This window comes from Fundulus heteroclitus, unplaced genomic scaffold (genome assembly GCF_011125445.2).
Source record: "Fundulus heteroclitus isolate FHET01 unplaced genomic scaffold, MU-UCD_Fhet_4.1 scaffold_540, whole genome shotgun sequence".
Lineage (NCBI taxonomy): Eukaryota > Metazoa > Chordata > Actinopteri > Cyprinodontiformes > Fundulidae > Fundulus > Fundulus heteroclitus.
In genome coordinates, this window is record NW_023396968.1 from 52,117 (window position 1) to 74,483 (window position 22,367).

Consider the following 22,367-nt stretch of genomic DNA (forward strand, 5'->3'; position numbering starts at 1 on the left):
CTGCATTATAAGAGGAGTTCTATCTCTTTGGGAGTGAATGATGTCATCAATTGTTGCTTGTTACTGAGGGATTGCACCATCATCCCCAGCTGTGCGCTGATCCCTGCAGCTGACAAAACGGCCCCTTAAAGGAACATACCACGAAATAAATTGTTGGACATTTTTCATGTTCAAGTTAACCAAGACATTTTGTTTCAGTATTTAATTTAAAATTTAATCTGGAGACATTACATTAAGCAATCGTTAAAATTAACTGTAGTGAAAAAAAAACGGGATTTTTCACACACAATTAGCAAAACCGTGTTTTCCCCACACCCCCGTGCGTCGAATGGTTCGCTCCGTTGCTATGCCATCTTGTGTGGACGTTCTCCAGGGTGATGGAGAGGAATATGCACTAACCCGGCCCGAAAACGTTAAAAGCCGTCGGTGTTCGTTTTTGTATGCACCGTGACAAGCACAGCTATGGCCGGTATACGGAGAGTAAACGGGAAATTGTCCGGAGTTAACCCCGCTGTCAGGTACAGTTTATATCGAGCTGTGTTTATGGAAGAAAAAGAAAAAAAAAACTCTCACTGCAGCTACCAAGCTAGCCTGGCTAACGTTAGCTCTACCCGCTGTCAGTTAGAACACGAATAGCATCGATGTTAATGAATATTAACGGCTATGGGAATAAAAATGATTACGTCTGTATGCTCTATATACCCAACATGCAAGTAAAGGCACATAAAAATAATAAAATATAGGCTAATATCTCATTCACCTAATATTTGATGATTTTGTTTGGTTTATGTACAGTACGAATAATCGCCCAAAAAGACAACTTGCAAAAAGATACATTGCCCTTAAACGTTTTGTTTTGTTGTGTGACGTTACAAGCAACCAACTTCTTTGTATTTTATTGGAATTATAATGTGTTAAACCAACTTAAGTAGCGAATAGTTCTGAAGCTAAAGGTAACTGATACATGGTTTCAAATTAACTTACAAACAAAGTGTGGCGTGCATTTGTGTTCAGCTCCCCTAGACCCTCGCATTACAGAACCATTTTTTTTGGGGGGGGGGGGGGGGGGGGGGGGATTGCATTATTGCCCTGTATACTGCTCCATCTCCTAATGGTAACCAGTTTCTCCTTCCCTGCAGAAGAAAAACACCCACACACACCATAATGCTACCTCCACCATGTTTTACAGTGGCCTTGTTTCAGAGTGTTTGTGGATGGCAGTGCAGTGTCTGTATGCAGTTCAGACTTTTAATGTTGGTCTGATCTGACCTGAATACCTTCTTTCAAATGTTCCCATACTTGTTCTTTACTTGCTTTGTGGTCAGTCTTTTGGTTTTCTTCCAACAGGCCATAAAGGCCAGATTTATGAAATGCAGGGGTGATAATTACCTTGTCAAATGATTTTCCCACCTGAACTGTTGATCTCTGCAGTTCCAGTTATTTTGGACATCTTGGCTTGCTATCAGTGGCTTGTTGTCAGTAAAGAAGAAAGATGTATCTTGTTAGATTTGTTGTCCATTTTAACTTGATGAATTATTATGATGAAACATTGCTCTGAAACATGTCCAAACCTCGGGCTTTTTTTTTTTTTTTAAGTAACTCTGGTTGAAAAGCTCTCCACAACTGTATCTCTGACCTGTGTGCTGTGCTTCTCGGCTTTCATTATGCTTTTTGTCTAACAAACCTATGCGGCCTCCACAGAGCCTCTGGATTTAACCTGAATTGAAATTAGAAACGGGGATTTTACTGCTAAGGTGACCTCTGAAGGCTGTTGGTTTGTTGCAAAGGCACACATGTTTGATTGTAAAAAAAAAAAAAAAAAAAAAAAAAAACGAGCCATATATACAGTAATTTTCTTTCAATTTTAAAACAATGTGCCACTTTGTTTTGGTCTATCACACAAAATCCCAATAAGATACATTGACTTTTGTGCTCATAATGTGACAAAATGCGGAAAAAAAAAATCAATGACTATGAATACTCTTGCAAGGCGTTGTATCTTATCCTAAACAATATTCTAACTAGAATTCCCGGGGGGAAAAAGCCTAAAGATATTGCATGGTCCTTATGAAGAATTATAAAAATCTGGAATAGTGGCAAAAACAGTTCCAGCTACTACTTGTGTCTAAATTTCGACTTGTGCAGAGATAGGAAACGATAAACGAAATGTTATGTTTTTTTTTCTTCTGTTTTTCAGTTGCTCTCGCCTGCGTCAAGTTCAAGCCCTGCTCTGTGAAGGAGGCTCAGTCACTCCTGACGGCATCTTGTGCTCTCTTGGTATGTTAAGATCTACACTTTTTTTTACAAAGTAGTACATTGTTATAAGGACACTATAACTAATTTGGCAATAAACTGAACTTGACTGCATTGTTTGATAACTGGGATCAGTTGGAATGGATGTATGATCCGAGGGAAATGACTTTGTAAATGGCGTTGAGATGACATGTGTTGTGAATTGTTGCTATACAAATAAATGGAATAGAAAGCACTCATTCCAAAGCCAACAAATGGTAACATCTTTTTGACTAAAACAGGGATAGACAGCAGATATAACGAGGGATGCACAGAGCTGGCAAAATACCTCTTTTATGGGCTATACGAATGGAATCAACCAAACCTGGAGCATGCGCTTGATGACTTTCCCGAAGAAATGCTGGACGGTGAGTTTTTTTAATTGTTCAGTCATGTTGTTCTGCTGGTTCTAGATTTGAATCTACGTTTGAACCATTGCTTGTCTTGACTTGTCAGACGTGATCATGCTGATAAAGGCAGAGTGTGTTCATCTATACTGCAACCCAGTGAACTATAGTTACCTATTGCCGTATGTATCACACTGGAGGAACCTGCATCTCTACTGCATGACAGAGGAGGAGGTAAAAACACTTTTCTTCCTCTACTGGTACATCATTTGTTAAGGTTTTATAGTTCCCAGGCAGTTTTAAACCAGACACAGATGAACCATATCAAGAATCTTTAAGCCTTGGTCACAATCCTTCAAAGGTTTATGAGTAAAAACAATAGTTCCAGCTATTTTTTACAAGGCTGAAATTCCACAATTTAATAATTGTTTTTTTTTAATGTCATTGTTTTGGGTTTTTTGTCCTTAAAGGGTCCTATCCACATACTATGAATTTACGCATTTCTGTGCCAGTAGCTCTCTATGGTTGCATACAAAGGTTTTCAAATTAAATGATTGTGCCCTGTTGGCTTATTATATTTTATTTCTGTTTTTTGCACTTTGTTTTTGCTCCTTTTGTTAGTAAGCAAAGAGCTTTTGTTTATATCTACAAGACCATGTAACTGGATGTACGATATTGCACATGCGCGCACGATGAGTGAACGAGAAGAGGCAAGGGAGCCCACAGGCATATATATATATATATATATATATATATATATATATATATATATATATATATATATATATATATATATATATATATATATATATATATATATATATATATATATATATATATATATATATATAACGTTATAATGAATAAATATATTTTGCACTGTCATGGCAAAATAAAAGCCGCCACACCTTTGGATTAAATTTTTCTTTTTTTTTCAGTTTTTTTAAATATATGGTAAAACGATGTAAAGCATATGGGGTATATTTACCCTATATTATGTATAGCCTATATTTGCACACTTATACTATCCATAATCCAGGGTTGAAATGACTTTAAATATGAAACGTTACTGAAAGCACCAGTCGTTCTGGAATGACTGTATTGAAGCAGCACTGAGAGCTGCTATGAGGGTTCCTGGTTCCCTCAGCGCTGTCTCACAGGCACATCTCAGCTGCTGCCTCGTCACGTAATTAAGTTTTAGTAATAAAGTAGTCTTTTTTTTGTCTCTGAAACTGTAGTACTAAAATATTTCCCTTAACAGCTTTACTCGTTCACTTCGTGTGCCTCTGATAACCGTCTTTTTGGTACAGTTTGTTTTATGTAGTGGTGTGTTAAATTTCATAAATCATTTTATAAAGGTCATGTTTAGCTCCGAACACACTTAATCACTATCTTTAATAACTTTGTTGTCTTGCTGAAACCTCTTCTACAGCCTGGGTCACAAATATATGAACAAATAGACAAATTAGACTAAGGTGGTGACAAGGACAAATCCTAATTTTACCAAAAAGATAGTAATCAGAGCACACGCATTAAACAAGGTGAATAAGTGATTTAAACTGTGTGGTAATCAGGTAACCATTTAGTGCAACAGTTTCATAGCAAAAAAGAGACTAGACTAAAACATATATTTACAATATTTACATATTTACATCTTCTTTGTCTGCCTGCCTGGGAAAGTTCCTGCGAACAACAGTTTTTGTGTTTATCTTGTCGCATGTTTTCTTCTGGCTTATTTCCACATGTTAGCAGACTTTAAAACTTGCAGCAGCAGCTCTTTATTAGCATCAGGTATGCAGGGTGCAGGGAGGAGACATGTCAGTGTGGGAAACCCTGTGTAAAGGGAGCCCAGATGTGAGCCAATAAGCCGTTAATTAGACCGTTTTCAGCTTAATTTTTGAAAACTGACAGTGCAACGGGCCCTTATGCTGAAATGCAGTGGTGAGAACCCTGCATTAGTCAATAAGTGGTTTACTCCAAAAAGCTGGAATTGATCACTGAGCCTCCGACGCCATTCTGTGTCCTCCAAATAAATTCTGTTTGCTGTAATTCTCCCACCTTCCCTGACAGTATGAAGATGAAGAAGCCGCAGAGGAATTCAAAATCTCCAGCTTTGTCACAATGGTGCAGGACTGCCAGCGTATTGGAGTTGCTCACAGCTCCCAAGGTGTGTACCATCACATTTTAATCCCCACAGTCATTAATTTCACACGCTTTGTTGGAGGATTTCTACCTACAGTGCCTTGTAAGGTTTTCATACCTGTTAATTTTTTTTTTTCACATTTTGTTGCATAAACTTACCTAATTGTATGTAATTGCTAAATATAGCCCAGATGTGTGGAATTGACCAATTTGCTTGTGCTGCGTTTTTGAAATAAAAAATATAGAAAGTTATGTATCATTTTCCTTCCACTTCACTATGAAGCACTTCTTTGTTTGTCTATCATATAAAATCCCATAAGCGGATGTTTTCAGTCAGTCGGATGGAACAAACTTTGATCTAGTAGTCCATTAATAAACAATTACCGGTAATTGAAGTTGGTTATTTGCTTGCGTCCCTATTCTCAATGAGATTTATTTGGATAAAGGAAGATGAAACAGATAAACGGAAAATGCTTTAGCACAGATAACATGGCCTAATTTGTCACCAAATACTATCACTGTGTGATTATGAAAACAGCAGCAATAATAACCCATTTACTGTTGTTGATTTTGAAGGGCACATCCAGAAGTTTGATGTGTTTGTGGTGGAAAAGTGGCCCCTGATTCAAGCGTTTGCCCTTGAAGGTATAGGTGGAGGAAGCTTTTTTACCATCAAATACAAGGTACACATAAAACAAAGTCAAAAAGCTAAAAATTCAAAAAATCAGCAGATGATGTATAATGCTTGTGTGATATTTTACTTCTTGTCCCCTGCTGTTCCTTAATTATACAGATAGTGGATATGAGTGAGAAGCTGTGGCAGGTTTACAACAGACTTGATCCAGTGTCTCTGGATAATCTCTTAGCGGAGGTAAGATTATGTTTGATTTTACACTATGCACCTTCCATATACCAGGCCGTCATGACCTTTACCTAAAATATTCATAAGTCTGTTACTTTCATCAACACAAGCTAGCTGGAGAAGATAATGAAATGTGTTCACCTTGTTTATTTTTATGATTTCAGTTTGTTTGTAGTCATACGAGGAGTTTTTTTTTTTTTTTATTTGCCCCGAAAGTATCGACAATATAAAATTTAGCTATTGAAAGACATTGATTTGTGTCAAAATCGATATAAACTAAGTCCTTCATGTTCGACCAAATCGTCTCACTTCGTCTGACAGCATCACACAGGGATACTCAGCCTGTTGCCTCCCTGCAGCCGCTCACCTGACCAAAATAATGAGCTGCAGCTGGAAGTTTTAAACTCTGCTATAACTTGTGGAGAACAGCCAGATAAAAATATGCGGCCGTCTTTATTGATAGGATAAACACAAACATTCCTGGAGGAACATTCCCTATAAGGCAGATGGACTAGAAAAACTGCGTGCTTAACAGAGCCACATGCCAAGCTGATAATACAACATTGATATTTGAAGGCAAAATAAAAAGGCCAGTAAAGCTCGTGTCTCCAGCAGCGAAGTAGTAAAGCTCCCAGACAGCATAAGCTAACGCTAACTGTTATTAGCTTGATGGACAGGGATAGCCCAGTGACGGGGTTCTGTCAGTCTGAGCTCCACCTGCCAGATGCGCTTAAAGGATCGGCAGTTCTGCACCACACAACGCACCTTTCTACTGTGGTGGAAGTCAGTGTGGGAAGATGTTCATCAGCTGACGGCTCTGTCTGCTACTGGTGACGCAATAAAACGACCAGTGCGCTGCCTCTGTTACTGAAGACTAATTTGGCTGATTTATTAAAAAAAAACAGGCTATGGTGGAGCTACACTAAAGCTGGCCATTAGAGGAGGAAAAAAAATGGGAACCAGCAGTTGCCTACCTTGCTGCTGTAGGTGATCACTGAAGAATACATCTGAAGACAGAAACTGTGCAGGGCTGCTGCTGATCATTTGGATTAACCAGATCCAAAGTGGTTTGGTATGCACCAGATCCATCTATTAAGTGACATTTAAATTATATATTTCTGTAAAGAAGAAATATATAAATGGGCCAATAAATAAAACATTACATTTAAAATGTATTGATTAATAAAGTGTTTTATATAACTCTTTTTTTAAATATCCCATTTATATTTACTTTAACCCCTTTTATGATTTATTAACCTTCTTTTTTTCTTAATTTCCTTCCAGCGCTTTTATTTAAACATTTGTTTTTAATCAGTTTTTTTCCATCTTGTTGTTTTATGTATAGATGTCTTTTCTTTTATTTCCGTCTTGAAATTTCTTAATTTGTTTTTTTTTCCCATAAGCCTTTTTATTTCCATGTTGTGTTTTTTTTTTCACATTTTTCTGCCTCTGTTTTTACATTACATTGCATTTCTACTTCATTTTTCAAATTAGTTGGGCTGTCTGTCGTTGGGTCAGCTCCTTTAGAATTGACCAATCAGAAGAAAGGTGACAGCTCCGTTCAGCCAGAACTATAGTTTTATACTGAGTGTTTGTTCAGTGACACTGGTGTGTGTGTTTAAATCTCACACGCTCAACTTTGACAAACTCCACTCCATCTGCTCGGTGCTCATCTTCGACTCCGTCTCTGGTTGTTTTCGGGGGCTTAGTGCAAGCAGGCGCAGAAGAACCTGTAAGGAAAAAAGAAATGCTTCAATAAATAATACGTTGGAAATAGAGAATAAAAATGGTCAATAAAATTAATGAAATAAATGGAATATTTTAAACAAAGACATATTAATAAATCTCTTTTTTTTTCTCATTTTTTAAAAATTAATCATTCAGTACATCTTGCATGTGTTGGTTTATTTGTTGGGGCATGTAGATATTTCTGCTTTTATTTCTAATTCTGTCAGTTTGGATACTTCATAGTACTGTCCCCTATGTTTTAGTTTTACCCTAGTTACAAAAGTTAATGTGTGAAAGTTCAGGTTTTCATATTATGAATCTCTTTTTAATGCTGCTTATCAGAAAGAACCCTGTGCCTCTGAAAAATGTTGCAGGCGTATTGAAAATATCAAGTATAGAGTATTTTTCTTCCTCCCAGTATCGTGTTTGAAATTGTAGTATCGGACTCTAATGCAGTGTGATTAATGTGGTGCTTGTTGGATTTAAGGACTTGGGAATCTTTGAAAAGCAGTGGAGTAGCTTCTTCTCCAGCATCGACCTCGAGAGTCATCTCTCCATCTTGGATCTCTCTGAGGCACAGGCAGGAGAGGTTTGTAAATCAGCACTTTGTTCTATTAAATCTTCAAATGACAATAAACTGCCGTTTAGCCATTAGTTAGCAAGTGTTAGCAGGAAATGCTAATATACAGTTAAGTGAAAATTATTTCATTTTAACACATTCCCTCTGACTGGAGGTAATATTACCCTTTTGGTCAGGCTCAGTCAGCTCTAATCTGCTTATTAATTCTACACTTTGTAAAAGATTAATTAATTAAAGATGTTTGGCATGTCAGTACCAGTATACCTGTATGATATAAAAGGCTTTATCATCCATTCACAGGCTTTCCGTACTTTTTATTCTCACGGGCTGATTTCTAACAACATCTCAGATAAAAGGTATATTTTATAAAATTTTCTAAATACTAAATATCCAGCTCATCTGTGCTCCTATAAACTAATTGATGGGGGAAAATGGTTTTGTTTTCTTGTCAGTAAAAGTCGGCAGCCCTTTGTGCTCTTTGGAAAGCACTCATCCTCAGAGGATCTGGAGAACATTTCGTTCAACTTTCCTTCAGAGAGTCATCAGGTTCGCAACACAGGGCCTCAAGGTTCTACAGCCAAAAACATGGTGAGTAGCAGCAGTGTGGGAAATCACTGCAAGCCAACACACTGATTACTGGGATTCCTAATCAGTTGGACACTTGTTCAGCTTAGAAGATATAACCAAAATCCAGCATTTAAAACCACATTACAGTTTTTATTGGTTGCTTTGACCTGTTTGAAGAAACTGGCAACCTCTCAGTTTTCATCATCACCACCTCAGCAGAGCATTGCTTTAGCTGTGGTAGCCAAACAGAAACCATATGTTCCAAGCTCTTAGAAACTTCTTGATCAGAATGAAATCACTGAAGCACCTGATTGACACTTCTTTACACATTTTTTCAATTTGCAGTCAGTTTGCAGGCTTTATGTAAAAGGTGCCATGTTGTGTGTTGTTCTTTGCAAGCATGGATGGTCTAAGGCAGATGAGAGTCAGAGTAAAAGGTAGATGGGTCAGGGGGAAGAAGATTATGAGGAAGAGGAGTCCATGTGTGAGGTGGAGGTGTAGCTGGAAGGGCTGAAGTTACAGATGAAATGTAGGCAACTATGATCATGTGGTAAATCATGGCCTTTCACTTAGAGAGGCTGGACAAAGATTCCAGACTTTTCTCAATAGAAACACGGTTGCTTCCATTGTAAGAGTTTTTCGACTAGAGAACAGGTATTGCTGCTATACAGTATATACGTACATCTCTATCTATTCCTTTAGAGGAATTCTTTAGTGCATGGAGATGGAAAGTAAATGATCACCTGCCCCTATGAGCAGATGCCCTTCCTCAAAGCAACAACAAATTTGACTGCAAATGACACTGACATGTAAGCTGCGTACAGTCATTGGCTACAATGACCAGCATTGCCGCATTGATTCACATTTAGTGCAGTATTTTGTATTTTGTTGCCCCTTGTGTAACGAATGATTGGAAGGGCTCAAACATTTGTGTGCAGGTTGTGTTGTTTGAGGGCAAAATTTGCTTTTGGTTCATATTTTAAATGTTTTGGCAGAGTTGGAGCCTTTTGCAAACAAAATGTGTAATTTTGACCATTGTTGCCACTGTTTAGGCCTCTGCGTTAACTGTTTTGAAAAATGTGGGTTTTGAGTTGACTGCTGCGTCAAAGCAATCAATAAAAACTGTAATTTATCATCTGACCAAATCATATTAATGAAATAAGAGAAAAAGAGACTGCAGCACCATCTGGTGAGGTAGTATGGAACAACAAGGTGTGTTGCACATTTCCTAAACACTTTCTCTCATTGCGCACAAATAATTGCTGATGCTAGTTTTAAAGCTTCTAATGCGCTGCTAGTCTGACCTGCCTCTGCCTTATGTTTGAAACAAAACTGTTTCTCTCCTAGATTCTACAGTGTGTGGCTCCCAAAGGACCTTTAGCCTGTTCACGAACATATTTCTTTGGGACTACTCATACCCCATATCTTGGTGAGGTTCACTTAATGAAATAAGCAAGTCTTTTAGTTAATATTCATGAAATGCATATTTTTAAAAGATTTATGGATTTTCTTGTATTTAAGTGAAAATTAGTCTGTAAAGTGAAGCGAGTCTTTTTATAAACTGCTTCAATACCGAACGTTTTAAATCAGGACCTTCACTCAAAAGAGTGGACCAGGGCCCATTTGCAGACCCTGACTGCACTTTAAGAATGGTACAAATACAGATAATCAGCACAGAGGGTTGATATAGTTGGGGACCATTTCTTTTTAATTTGGGCAAAATTAGGACTAACTAAAATCTTTATACTAGGAAAATGTGTTGGTCTCTAACCACATGTAAATGGAACCACATCTATGGTGGGATTTTTAATCAAATCCGTCTTTGGCACCGCCAAATCTTAATTTCTTAAACTTGACTCATTATAGATAGTGTTTTCAAAGAAAGTCTGTCTCCAAATCCTGTTCTTTTTTTTTTCTTATGGAACCCTAAAGGAATAAGGCAAATATGTAAAATCTTCTAAGTTTTACATCTTCTGTTATCTTGTTTCTGTTCTATAAAATAATCTCACTACTTTATCTGATGAGTTATTTTATTTTTTATTTTTTATTAGATAAAAACAAACAAAAACACATTATAACTTTTTGTAATATTTTTTTTAAATATATACTCCAAGTACGAAAAGTATTGACATCACTGAATTAAATCATCACAGAAAACTGCCAGAGAGTATTATGTTGCTTTTTTTTTTTTAATAGAGCTAATATGCAGTGTCTTACAAATGTATTCATACCCTTTATTTTTTCAACATTTTGTCACATACAAACACAGACGTGAGATTTAGAGCTGGCCAACTCTAAGTAGCATACCGGTATATATGTGAAAGGGGGGAAAAATATTTGTGATTTTAACTGTTTTTCAGAGATAGTTTCAAAGAGTGGAGTATGCTTTTTATTCAGCCCAATTTATGCCACAGATGCCACTAAAGGCTGCTCCACACAGCAAGGTTTTAAATTAGTCGGCCGATTTTCAAAGCCTGAGAGACGCCACACGCAACAACAAACATTTTTAGATATAACAGGTCACACGGCACGCATAACACACCACACACAAACAGATTTCACTCAGGAGCATTCAGATGTCAGACGGGAAATCTTGCAAAACCTCTCAAGATTAAACGCAAGTTCAATTAAAAATGGACGACGGGGAAGAATAATGGGGATAATTTGTGGACTCATTTTAACAGAGAAAAAACATAAAAAGAAAAGGCACTGGTTAAAGGAGTGGAGACAGCGCAACCAGGTTTTTTTGGGGGTTTTTTTGTTACGGTGTTTCCCTCACCTCTCTTTCTAATTGGCTACACATCACATTTAACAGGCTGCCTGCTCATTTGTCCTCGGGGAACACCGCCCACTCTAGGATATCAGGGCAAGACAATCCAACATGCTGAAAATCCTTCAGGTCGGAGCGGTCCCAACGTTCTACCGAGTGGACCAGATTACTCTTAACACACCGCACACAGCAAGAACATCTCTTAAGATTATCTTTAGAGCCGTGCCGATAGTCAGCATCTGTCGGAAGGGGAGATCGGGCCATGGGAACCAGCCTTACATGAAATCTTGAGCAGCAAATTCCCTTCAGAACTCCCCTCATTGGTAGATGAAGTCCTGCTATTGGTGACGCAAAGGACTTGGAGATTTGCTAGAGAACATTAGAGAACAAAAAGCATTGTGAAAGCTGAGGAACAAATGTTTAAAGCAGGGTGTAACTACAAAATAAAATCTCATGGATTGGACACTGATAAATCCAGGGTACACCCTGGACAGGTCGCCAGTCTGTCGAAGCCTTATAATCCACTAAAACCCAATCACCCTGAATAAAGTGTTGTTTTGGCCACATTAATGTGAGTGAAGTGATATGACGGCGTACGGCGCTGCTAATTTAGACACGGAGCGTTCATATACTATATTGATCAACTTTTCTATGTTATTCCTGGACACATTTGAATTATTTAAAAAGTGACAGTAAGCAAAAGAAAATTTCTGTCGGGCTGATTGTTCTGTCTCTCTACTCTCTTCCTCTGTGGGCTATTACCTACAGGGCAGCCCACCTGAGCCTGACCGCCTCCTCGGTTTCCAGATTAGATAGCAACATATAGATGAAGATTAGACACAATAAACGTGTGAAACCTTGAAATCTTAGTCCATCCTTTAAGTCCGTCAGGATCTTTCTTTTCTGTCGGGGACTTGTGAAGAGTGAACGGAGGTTTACTACAGCATTTCTGTTTTCTGTCTTTGGGTGAACTCAGTGGAGCCTTGCAATCATGTTTTTTCCGCCACGGTTAAATCCAATAAAGTTCATATTACAGCTTTTGAACGTGGCCCATAGTGCACTGGTCATTGTAGGCACGCTTATTAAGACCAAAGCCTGTGAGCCTTATGTTCACGTCCACTACCTGCACTCCACATAAATTAGTGACACCGGGGTTTGTTTGGTAGCCAGAATTTTCGGATGTGTATACGCATTGCATATGAGCAATTCACTTTTATTCTTTTTAGCACATGCAGTATTCCATTCACATAGCAATGTTTTCCCCACAGGAATTCAGACGACAGAGCAAAAGAAAACAGAAGTCTTGTGAGTGTTTTTTATTTTTCTCTTTATAGATCTTCCTGTTGTCTTTTGTTGTTTATTTCAGAATGTAAAAATGCTGAGTTTCGGCTCTTTTCTTCTTTTGTTTTCAGAGTTTTGTCACAGATTTATTCTGCTGCTGTTCAAGGAGTCCTGTCTGGAATAAAATGCTACTGTAGTACTTCTAGTTTCACTAAGGCAAGTAGAAACTGCCCTGCTTTTCCATGCTGTGCTTTAGAAAATGAACAGTTTCTCATCAAAACAATCGTTTTTAGGCTAAAGATGTTGCTGTGAACACGTTTCTTCTGACCTTGGACTTGATGAATTTAGGCCACTATCGAGGTCATCTCAGGTAGGGATTTACCCGCATCACTTTTTTCCTGCAGCATCCTTTGTGGGATCTAAAACAATATTCTTTGTTGCACATTTTTGGTCTGCAGGTCCAAATGTGAATTCAGCATTCAAGCTGCAAATAATCAAGGAATGTAAGTTTTCCAACCCTTTTTTCGGGATATTATGCCGGCCCGCTGACAATCCTTTAATTTTTATTTCTATCAAATCAATGTTTTCACAATATCCTGTTTATAAATGTGCAACTTGGGCTCTAATAAGCTTTTTTTCACCAATTGTCAGTGTAATTCCTCTGGCTGATGAAGACAGCCGTTATCTAGTCAAAACCGTAAGTTACAAAACCACCATTTTCTGTAGTAGACTTTAGGATCTCAATGAAATAGCCTGTGTTTTTTTATGCTTCTACAATTATTACTTATTCTGCTTTCTTAAAGGCTTCCCTGATTGTCAGCGACATCCCAGACCTAGAGGAAAACAGGGGAGACTTTGGCACTGTGGTCTACTCTGATTCTTTTCTGGAGTCCAGCATCAACATTCAACAGAGAGGTACAGTTTTGATTAGATTAGATTGAGTCTTATTAGAATAGATTACTGATTCAATCCACAAAGGAAATTTGATTTATATAATAAGGAATATGAATCCACAGGCCACAGTTAGCCGAAAAAGACAAAAGTCACAGTGGCACAGCAGAAACTAGTCTAAAAATAGCTCTGTTTCCTGCATCAAGCGTTGCATTTCTCATTCATCTTTTGCTTTTTTGCTTTGCTGATTATGTTTCTGTAGATGGCACTGTGTCCTCAGACAGCTGCTACACCATCCTGACTGCTAATGTTCCTCGCTACGCCTGCTGGCTGGTGCGTGGCATGATGAAAACACAGCCGTGTTTAATCTAAAATCTGGCAGCGATTTGTTTTTCACTCGTGTATTTATATTAAAAAATAGCTTTTTTTTTTATTGTCCTGTTTATAGATGGAATCTGACGTCAAGCAGTCTGAACAAGCCCTGCATGTCACTAAGGTTAGTAGAAGCTCCACATTATCGAGACACTTCCATTTTTTTCCCCCAGCCTTTCTTCACAATGTAAACTAACGTAGACAAGATAAAAACCTTGTGAAACATTGTGTTTCCCAAACAGAGCGAGGATGGTGGCTGTCTAGGAGGTTCTCTGACCGTAGCAGATTCTGCGTACGTGTTCTCCAGTGGCCATCTCTGCTCACCTGAGGAAGGTGAACCTCTTACACGAGTGCCAGAAGTTCAGACTCGGTTTATTTTTATATTATATATCAGTCCAGTTTATCAAAGGAAATCATTTTCTGTCTCGTGTATAACTGCAGGTAAAATCACTTTCTTCTCTGAGGGACTCCTGTTTATCCACTCCCAATTAGGATGCATCACTCTGACAAAGGATCACATCCGTAAAATCAGCTTTTATGCTCCAGTATGTATTTTTTTATTGACTTCTGTGTTACATTTCCAATTGTCATTTACTTGTACCTTTTCTGGTTGCAAAAGTATTCACAACCATTAAACTTAAACACAAATGGTGCCTAAGTGTAAAGTGAAGGAAACATTTGCTTGTAAAGAATACTAAAACTGAGGAAAATCATTTTCCTTCCATCTGACCATTATACACTATTTTTTATATATATATATATATATATATATATATATATATATATATATATATATATATATATATATATATATATATATATATATATATATATATATATATAAACAAAAAATAGTTTTTTGAGCTGAAGGATTTAGTGACCAAATAAGCAAAGTGCAAGAGAGTAAACACTTTATCACAAGCCTGTTTTCTATGGGCTCCCTGATTCTCACGCTCATCTAATGTATGTTTCCTCATTTTACCAGGACTCCTGCGGTGTGGGTTCTCTGTTTGTGGAGTATGAGTCAAGCCTGCTGCCACACCTTCCGTTCCCTCTGCACAGCTCTGATCAGTGTCTGGTCTTTGCCCTGCAGCCTAGATCTAAGAGTTACAAGGCCTTCTTTACCAAGGTGAGAAGTCAAGCCAGGGTCGTTCAATGCTGTTTGTGGGGCAAGAGACGTTGGATGTGATTCATCTTTATGTAAAACTGCAGATGTTGAACTCTTAAGGTTAATGAGTATGATCGAAGACAAAAAATCGGACTTAAAATCTGTTATCTGAGATTTTGCAGTTAGTCGTAGTGCAGTTATGTTCATTATAATACTTTCCAACAGCAGGAGAAAGCAAATCACTTAGTCATACCCAGATCTTTGTAGAACAGCTAGCATGTTGGGCAAAGTAATGCATTTTTTATACATACAACAATCACTCAGTCAGAATGGGTCATTTTAGTCGGCCATAATGCGGGGTTGTTGAAAATAAGTGGGTGATCGATCTTTGATCCCTTCTGCTCTCTGACCAGGCAGCCAGCCCCTCTATCTGCACTGTGACTGTTATCTGTGGTGGGCCCCTTTGGGTCTACCGTTAGGGTGGTCAAGTGGTCTGCCTATTTATATACTTATTGAATCATTTCATTTTGTTAAATGATTCAGGCTGATTTAGCATCCCTGCATTAGGAATGTATTGTAATCCTTTTTTATTCTAGAATTGCACTGCTGAAGCTACATGTTGGAGTAGCTATGTTGTTTTTATTCTGCAAATCTTTTTAAGGGACTTCAATTCTCCCCCCTCCTTTTTGTGGATCAAGAGTTGCCTTTTTTAAATAATTTTTCTCCATTTCCGTTTGACATTATTAAAGTGTTTTTGAATTTACATTTGATTGTGAACTTTCCTGTTACCGACCTACTTGGCTCTGGATGGAGATCATTCAGCTTTTTTCCAGTAACAGGGAAATGTTTTGGACCTTTACCTTGTACGCTGATTTGAGATACAGATCATCTCATTAAACCGTCTCCCCTCCGCTGTTGTAGGTTCTGCCAGCATGGAAAAATCCTGAAACTGGACTCAGTTTGCAACTTGTGGACCAAGAACAGCTGTCCTTAAACCAAAGAAACATGTATGAAGGTTTTGTTTATCTTCCAGTTTTAGTCAAAATAAAATGATTGTTTAAAAATCGTTTAAAAGTTTGATAATTATATCAAAAGAAATTGCAATGTAGTATTTTTTTTTTTCAGGCACACCAGAGTTCAGAAGCTCCATGACAGTCAAGAACCGCCCGTTGCTAAACGCAAAGGCAGCCTTAAGACTTCCCACTCCAAGCTGCCAGGGCAGGAAATGTTAGTACTCACAGGGTGGCAAACTGAATCTTAGGGCCTCTGAGGTGGACCCTGCAAGTCATAAACCTTATGCTAGTATTGCTCAATCATTAATAAGTATGATCTAAATGGCATTAAAGCCTTTTTTATTTGTTTATACAGTTCTTACATTGTGCATTTACAGTAGGAGATAGAAGAACGTGCAATAAACATGTAGCTTAATGATAAAGGTAACAATGCATTTTCATCAGTAGGACTAAATCATAGGCATGAAAGCACTTTTTGTCTTATTTTGAGTTTTTCAGTACCTTACAAAAGTTTAGTAACCCTTTTTTTGACATTTTGTCTCATTACATAGTTTAATGTAATTTATTTAAGCTTTATGGGATGAGCTGTAAGAAGTGAAGTGAATAAAGGAAAGGTTTCAGGGTTTCAGTTTTTTGTTTTGTGTTTGTAGAATGATCTTTTGCTGTAAATCCAGCTGCAGGCCTTTAGGACGTGTCGAAAACAGCTTTGCACATGTAGGGACTGAAATTTGCGCCCATTCGTCTTTGCAAAAATAGCTGAATTTCAGATTGGATTAAATCAGTCTATGAAGAAAATCAATTTCCGTGTCTTGCCACAAATTCTCAGTTGCATTTAATTCTACATGAATATTTGTTCCAGAATTCTGTTGTAGCTTGTATTACAGGTTGTCTTGCTAGAAGGTGAACTTCTGCAGCATTTTTCTGGGTTTCTTTTCAGGATTGTGCTGTAACCAGCTCCATCCATCTTTCCATTAAATTTAAGCTCATTGTTGTTGTTGAAGAAAAGCATCCCCACAGCATGATGCTGCCGCTACCATGTTTCCCATTAGGGATGTTGTGTTCAGGGTGATTTTGCGATGAAAGTAATTTGCATGTAGGCCACAAAGTTACATTTTGGTGTGACCTAAGCACTTTCTTTCATTTTTGCTGTCCTGTTAACAGCTTCTCCCACCTGAGCTGCAGGTCTCTGCAGCACCTCCAGAGCTACCATAGGCCTCATGTATTAATACAGTGCAATCAAACAAAGCACTGTGATAAGGTTTTCTATTTATGAATGAATGACTTGTAAAAGCTGCCTTGTGATGGACTGGCGACCTGTCCAGGGTGTAGCCCGTCGCCCCACCGCAACCCTGCAAGGATAAATGTGTATAGACGATGAATGGATGGAGTTCTAAGGGCAATTGGCCGCACCAGATTTTATTGCGGGTTTTAGATTTCAGGTTTTTATTTAGAAACATTTGAAAACCATGTATCATTTTTCCTTTCACTTCACAGTTATGCGGTACTTTTCTTCTGGTTTGTCACATAAAATCCCAATACAGTGTGATTTACTTTTGCAAGTCACTGAAGCTCTTTCGTGGTGTTGTTATACCTCATACCCCTCAGCCGAAATTTCCACCTGGGATCCCCACCTGGGATTCAGCAGTGATAAGTTAATCACTCTCCTTTGCATAATTCAGCCTTAAATGATCTCTGGATTCGCAGTAATGAAAAAAGCTTTATCAGTAGGCCTGTGTCTATATCTAAAGGCTAAACCAGATCTTAATCTGGTAAGGAACTTGCTTGGGCATAATTTAAATTAAAAGTCTGTCTTTTGTTAAAAATGTATGATAACAGCACTATTTCTTTTTTTTTTTTTTCTTTGCCTATGAGCTTATGCTGATGCAGACTGTGCTTTGACCTCTACCAGGTTTCTTCAACACTTTGCTTTAAGCAGCATCAGTCAGGAGCCCATTCTGTACGACCACCTGGAGGCGCTGTTCCCCTCTGCAGAGGTTAGGAACAAAACCCATCAGAAGGGACGCAAGGTGAGAACCCTGACATAATGTTTGGTGAATTTCGATCATTAAAAAAAAAAAAAATCTTTACACTAAAAGCACTTTCCTCAGTTTCCTCTTTGATTTCCTGTGTCTAATTATTATAAAATTCAAACCAATTAAAACAATCTTTTAATCAATTGAAAGGTTACCATTAACATAATCACCGGACTACCAGGAAGCCACAAGAGCACCCTTTGTAACTTTTTAGTGGACCAGAACAAGGATGTCGGAAGGTAAGCTATTTTTCCAAAGACAAACGACCACAGCAGATACACCACTTACAACCAAAACAAACACAATACAAATGTCTCTATTCATTACACACATAGGTGGGTGGTGTATGAACCTGACAGCTTCTCAGTCTCACACCTCCAGCAGTATTTGTCGAGCTTCCTAGAGAGCCAAAGAGAACGAGTTAAGCCTCGCCTGTTGCTGCTTACACCCGGGTAAGAAAAAAGATCCGATCGGAAAGAAACCGATCCAGCAAAACGGGAGAAAACGCTGCTTGTATCACTTCTATTTTAATTACTGTTACAGAAAGAATTTTTTTTTTTTTTTTTTTTTGGTGAATATTTTCTTTTATAATTGACTCTTAAGGAAGATTTGACATACTGGATTTATTTTCTCCCGGTTTAGATACACAGATGTTCTGGATGTTGTCCAGGCGGTGCTCTTCCATCCAGATCCAGATGTCCAAGGCTGTTTCACCGTTGGTGCTGTCACTGCCTGCGTGAACCCACTCGCGTCGTGCATGGAACATCGGTAAGGTTTCAGGGACACAATTCTGCTACGATTAGAAAGTAGCCACTGGAACCCGAATTTTCACATCATTACAATATTCCATCATTTTCTATCCACCTACAAGTAGGGATGGGAATCCTTAAGGACTTAACGATACTACTACTCCTTAACGATACTCCTTATCGTTCCAATACTTTATCGATACCTTTTTTTTGCTTTTTTTAACAAACAAAAGGGTGAAAACACAATGACAGACAACACTTAAATAAAATAATTAAATTAAAATTAAATGTGCAAATAATTTTTACACCACACATGCATTTCTTGTTTGTTTTAAACATCACGATTAGAACATGGTGCACTTATTAAATGCAAGAATGAATGCAAACATGTCAAAGCTTCATGTGTTTGCTTTGCGTGCGTACATATATACATGCTAGCTAGCTAGCTGCTGGATGTGATTCAGAGGCAGAGCTTGTTGCTGCGCTCGGGCGGTTGAACACTTTGCATTTTTCTGTTTGTATGCGGTGCACATTCGTGAGGTGTTTTGTCAAATGACTTGTGTTCCCGCCTTCGCAAGTAAAGCTGGTATTGCAGTGCGTGCGTTGTGGACAACTATTTTGGAAATGTAAAGCCAAACTTTGGACCTTTTTTTGCGGTCTGCCATTGTACCTTTATCAGGGAGCGGGGCACTTTTCCTTATGTTGGATGAGCTAGCAAGGCGAACAAGTGAGAGCCGAACGTTAACCCCTCCCAACAGTCCCCCCCTGCAGGTGTACATCGTAAGGAGGAGGGATTGGTAACAAAATGTTGTTTGAGTTGGAGCCTTCATGAAAAGTAGAATACGTCCTTAAGCACCACATACTTGAGTGGAGTCTGCGCCACTGACAGTATGAACACAATGTGCAGTGTACCACAGAGTTCACCGTGCCCAATACCATTAAGAGGAAAACACCACCAGATGTGGCCCCGGGGCCGTTTTGATTCCGGGTTTCGGTACCCATCCCGACCTACAAGCCAGTAGTTTCATTTCCAGCTTCTACTCAGCAATATGGTTCTTGAAGAAAAAGGTATTGCTAAAAAAAGAACACCCATACCTAGACAACCATGGCCCTGCAGAAGTACCTATGTACATTAGGTTTTTTTATGTTTTAGAACATTATAACCACAATTTTCTTTGGATTTTCTGTGATAAACTAACAGAAAGTAATGCATAATTTTCTAGTGAAAAGGAAATGATGAATGATCTTTACATTTGTTATAAATAATTTTATGAAAATGGGTCTCCATTTTTTTTTCAGCCCCTTAGAGTTAATACTTTGCAGAAAACCTCTTTTACTGCAGTTACAGCTCTTTTGAGGGCATGTCTCTATTGGCTTTGCTAATGAATATTCAGCCCATTCTTCTTTGCAAATCATCTAAAGCTGAGTCAGATTGGATGGAGAACAGCAACCCTAAACACCAGTTTTTAAATGGATTTTGGTCTGGATTCCAACACTTGAAAATGCATTCTAAACTATTCCATCGTAGCTGTGATTGTATGTTTAGGGTTGTTATTCGACTTAAAATTGCGCCTCCAGGCCCCAGTCTCAGGAATTTCACCGCCTCTGACAGGTTTACTTTCAGGAATGTCCTTTGTTGGTTCAATCCACCTTCCCATCACCTCTGAGCTTCCCTGTCCCTCCCTGATTGATGCCAGCACCCCCACAGCATGATGCTGGCATCTTTCACTATAGGAGTGGTGTGTTCTTAGTGATATTCCGTGTTGATTTTCCTCATCGCAGCATTTTGCTATTCTACATGTTTGCTGTGTCGTCTCCATAGCTTTTGGCAAACCGTAAACAAACTATTCTAATGTTGTTTTTTTACCACTTGTCACAGACAGATGGACCCTACTTGTGTTGCAAATCAAGAAAATAATTTTCCTTTCGCTTCACAAATTTGTGCCTCTCTGTGTTGGTCTGTGAAGTTAAAGCTCATTAAATACATGTATGATTTCATGAACATTTCAAGGGTTGGGAATTGTTTTTGCCAGGCACTGTTTTCTGGCTTTTTGTGCAAAGTCATAACAGTTAAGCTAAAACAAATCAGTATTTGTGCTTTCAAGTAACATTTTAGACAAGAAGATTAAAGATTGGAGTTTATGCTGATAAATTTGTTAGATCACAGGATGCTTCCCGAACAGGGTTACATGACACTTTGAGCTATTAAAGCTAGAGGCTGGACCTTTTTTCTTTTTCTTTTTTATCAGAGAGGATCAGCCCTGCATTTAATTTCACTCTGCTTTTGTTCCTGGCGTTAGATGCAGCTTACAGTGCTTCTCGCTGCTGTAGTTTGATAGAGCTGTTACACACAACATGACATTGCACTCTGACTATTAGGAGGCTTTTGACTGCAGGACCAAGACCCCTATACTTAACATAAAGATTAGTTCAGTCTCTACATTTTACAGGATGTTTTTCTTTCTTTTTTTGTGCGTCCTGATCTAGAAGCTTTGGCGAACTGTTGGGGTCTGGTTGCCTTTCAGCGATGGCGGCGAATTTGCTCGACAAAAGTTGGAAAATTAGATATTCCCCCTAGTTAACAATTGCCTTATATAAAACGAGGCACAGATGACAAAGGACCTAAGAAAAAAGGGTCAGAGGAACCAGAGAAATGACAGAAATGTTAAATCTAAATAATATAACAATACGGTTTTTAAAACTCTCAATGGCACAATTGGTCCGTTGGTTAAAAAAAAGCTTGGATAATTTATTTTGATAGGAATTGTAAATAAACCTCATCATAAAGCCTGTTGCCAAAAATTGCATACAGTGCCATGTAAACACCCTCTTCCCCACCCCCCCTGTATTTTTCATGATTTGTTTCCTCATAACCTGGAATGAAAATGGATGGTTTGAGTTTGCACCATTAAATATGTTATTTTTTTCCTTTTTTTTAATGTGAGGCATACATTAGCATGCATAACTGTGTCATCATCCCCCATTAGCCACGATTAAATCTTTCCTCTTAAACTAGACAAGTGTTGCTTTAGCATTCTGCTTCTGGTCATTGTCCTGCTGGAAGCTGGACCTCTCTCCCAGTCTGAAATCACAGGCGGACAAACAGGTTTTGCTCCAGAACATCCCTGTATTTTACACCATCCATCCAGTTTCCCCGTCCCTGCTGCTGAAAAACATCTGCACAGCATGATGCTGCCACCACCATGTTTTACTGTAAGGACGGTGTTCTTGAGGTGATGGGATGTGTTGGGTTTGCACCAGATTTAGCATTTTTCCTTAGTGGCCAAAAATGTAAATTTTGGTCCCATCTGACCAGAGCACCTTCCTTCAAACTTCTGGGGAATTGCCCGCGTGCCTTTTGGCAAACTCAAATTATGCCGCCTTTATTCTAACACCAAGTAATGCCTTTCTTGGCCACTTTTCCATAAAGCCCCGCTCTTTATGGCTTATTGTGGTCCCATGAACACATCCTCCAGTCTGCTGTGGACCTCTGCAGCTCCTTCAGGGTGACCTCTGGTCTCGGCGCCTGTCTGATTAATGCCCTCTTTGCCCGGTCTGTGAGTTCTAGTGAGCGGACCTTTCTAGGCAGGTTTGTTGTGGTACCACGTGCTTTCCATTTGAAGGTGATGGGT

The 22,367-nt window shown here is 38.5% G+C and overlaps 1 protein-coding gene across 1 annotated transcript in view; it reads left to right on the forward strand.

Annotated features, from left to right (window-relative positions):
* Positions 1-362: 362 nt before the first annotated feature.
* Positions 363-22,367, forward strand: part of LOC118561049 (uncharacterized protein C20orf194-like) — a gene marked incomplete at its 3' end in the record, with an annotated part of 28,010 nt that continues 6,005 nt past the window's right edge. Inside the window, exons 1-28 of the mRNA XM_036132797.1 lie at positions 363-518; positions 2,198-2,277; positions 2,535-2,660; positions 2,749-2,873; positions 4,710-4,806; positions 5,358-5,464; positions 5,575-5,652; positions 7,859-7,960; positions 8,252-8,307; positions 8,404-8,539; positions 9,866-9,947; positions 12,557-12,593; positions 12,701-12,785; positions 12,863-12,939; positions 13,028-13,072; positions 13,221-13,266; positions 13,373-13,484; positions 13,723-13,793; positions 13,909-13,956; positions 14,075-14,165; positions 14,274-14,377; positions 14,818-14,961; positions 15,862-15,947; positions 16,066-16,167; positions 17,863-17,980; positions 18,137-18,225; positions 18,322-18,438; positions 18,629-18,754. Coding sequence (XP_035988690.1) covers positions 463-518; positions 2,198-2,277; positions 2,535-2,660; positions 2,749-2,873; positions 4,710-4,806; positions 5,358-5,464; positions 5,575-5,652; positions 7,859-7,960; positions 8,252-8,307; positions 8,404-8,539; positions 9,866-9,947; positions 12,557-12,593; positions 12,701-12,785; positions 12,863-12,939; positions 13,028-13,072; positions 13,221-13,266; positions 13,373-13,484; positions 13,723-13,793; positions 13,909-13,956; positions 14,075-14,165; positions 14,274-14,377; positions 14,818-14,961; positions 15,862-15,947; positions 16,066-16,167; positions 17,863-17,980; positions 18,137-18,225; positions 18,322-18,438; positions 18,629-18,754 — 2,543 coding nt within the window. The remainder of the gene's footprint in view (positions 519-2,197; positions 2,278-2,534; positions 2,661-2,748; positions 2,874-4,709; positions 4,807-5,357; positions 5,465-5,574; positions 5,653-7,858; positions 7,961-8,251; positions 8,308-8,403; positions 8,540-9,865; positions 9,948-12,556; positions 12,594-12,700; positions 12,786-12,862; positions 12,940-13,027; positions 13,073-13,220; positions 13,267-13,372; positions 13,485-13,722; positions 13,794-13,908; positions 13,957-14,074; positions 14,166-14,273; positions 14,378-14,817; positions 14,962-15,861; positions 15,948-16,065; positions 16,168-17,862; positions 17,981-18,136; positions 18,226-18,321; positions 18,439-18,628; positions 18,755-22,367) is intronic.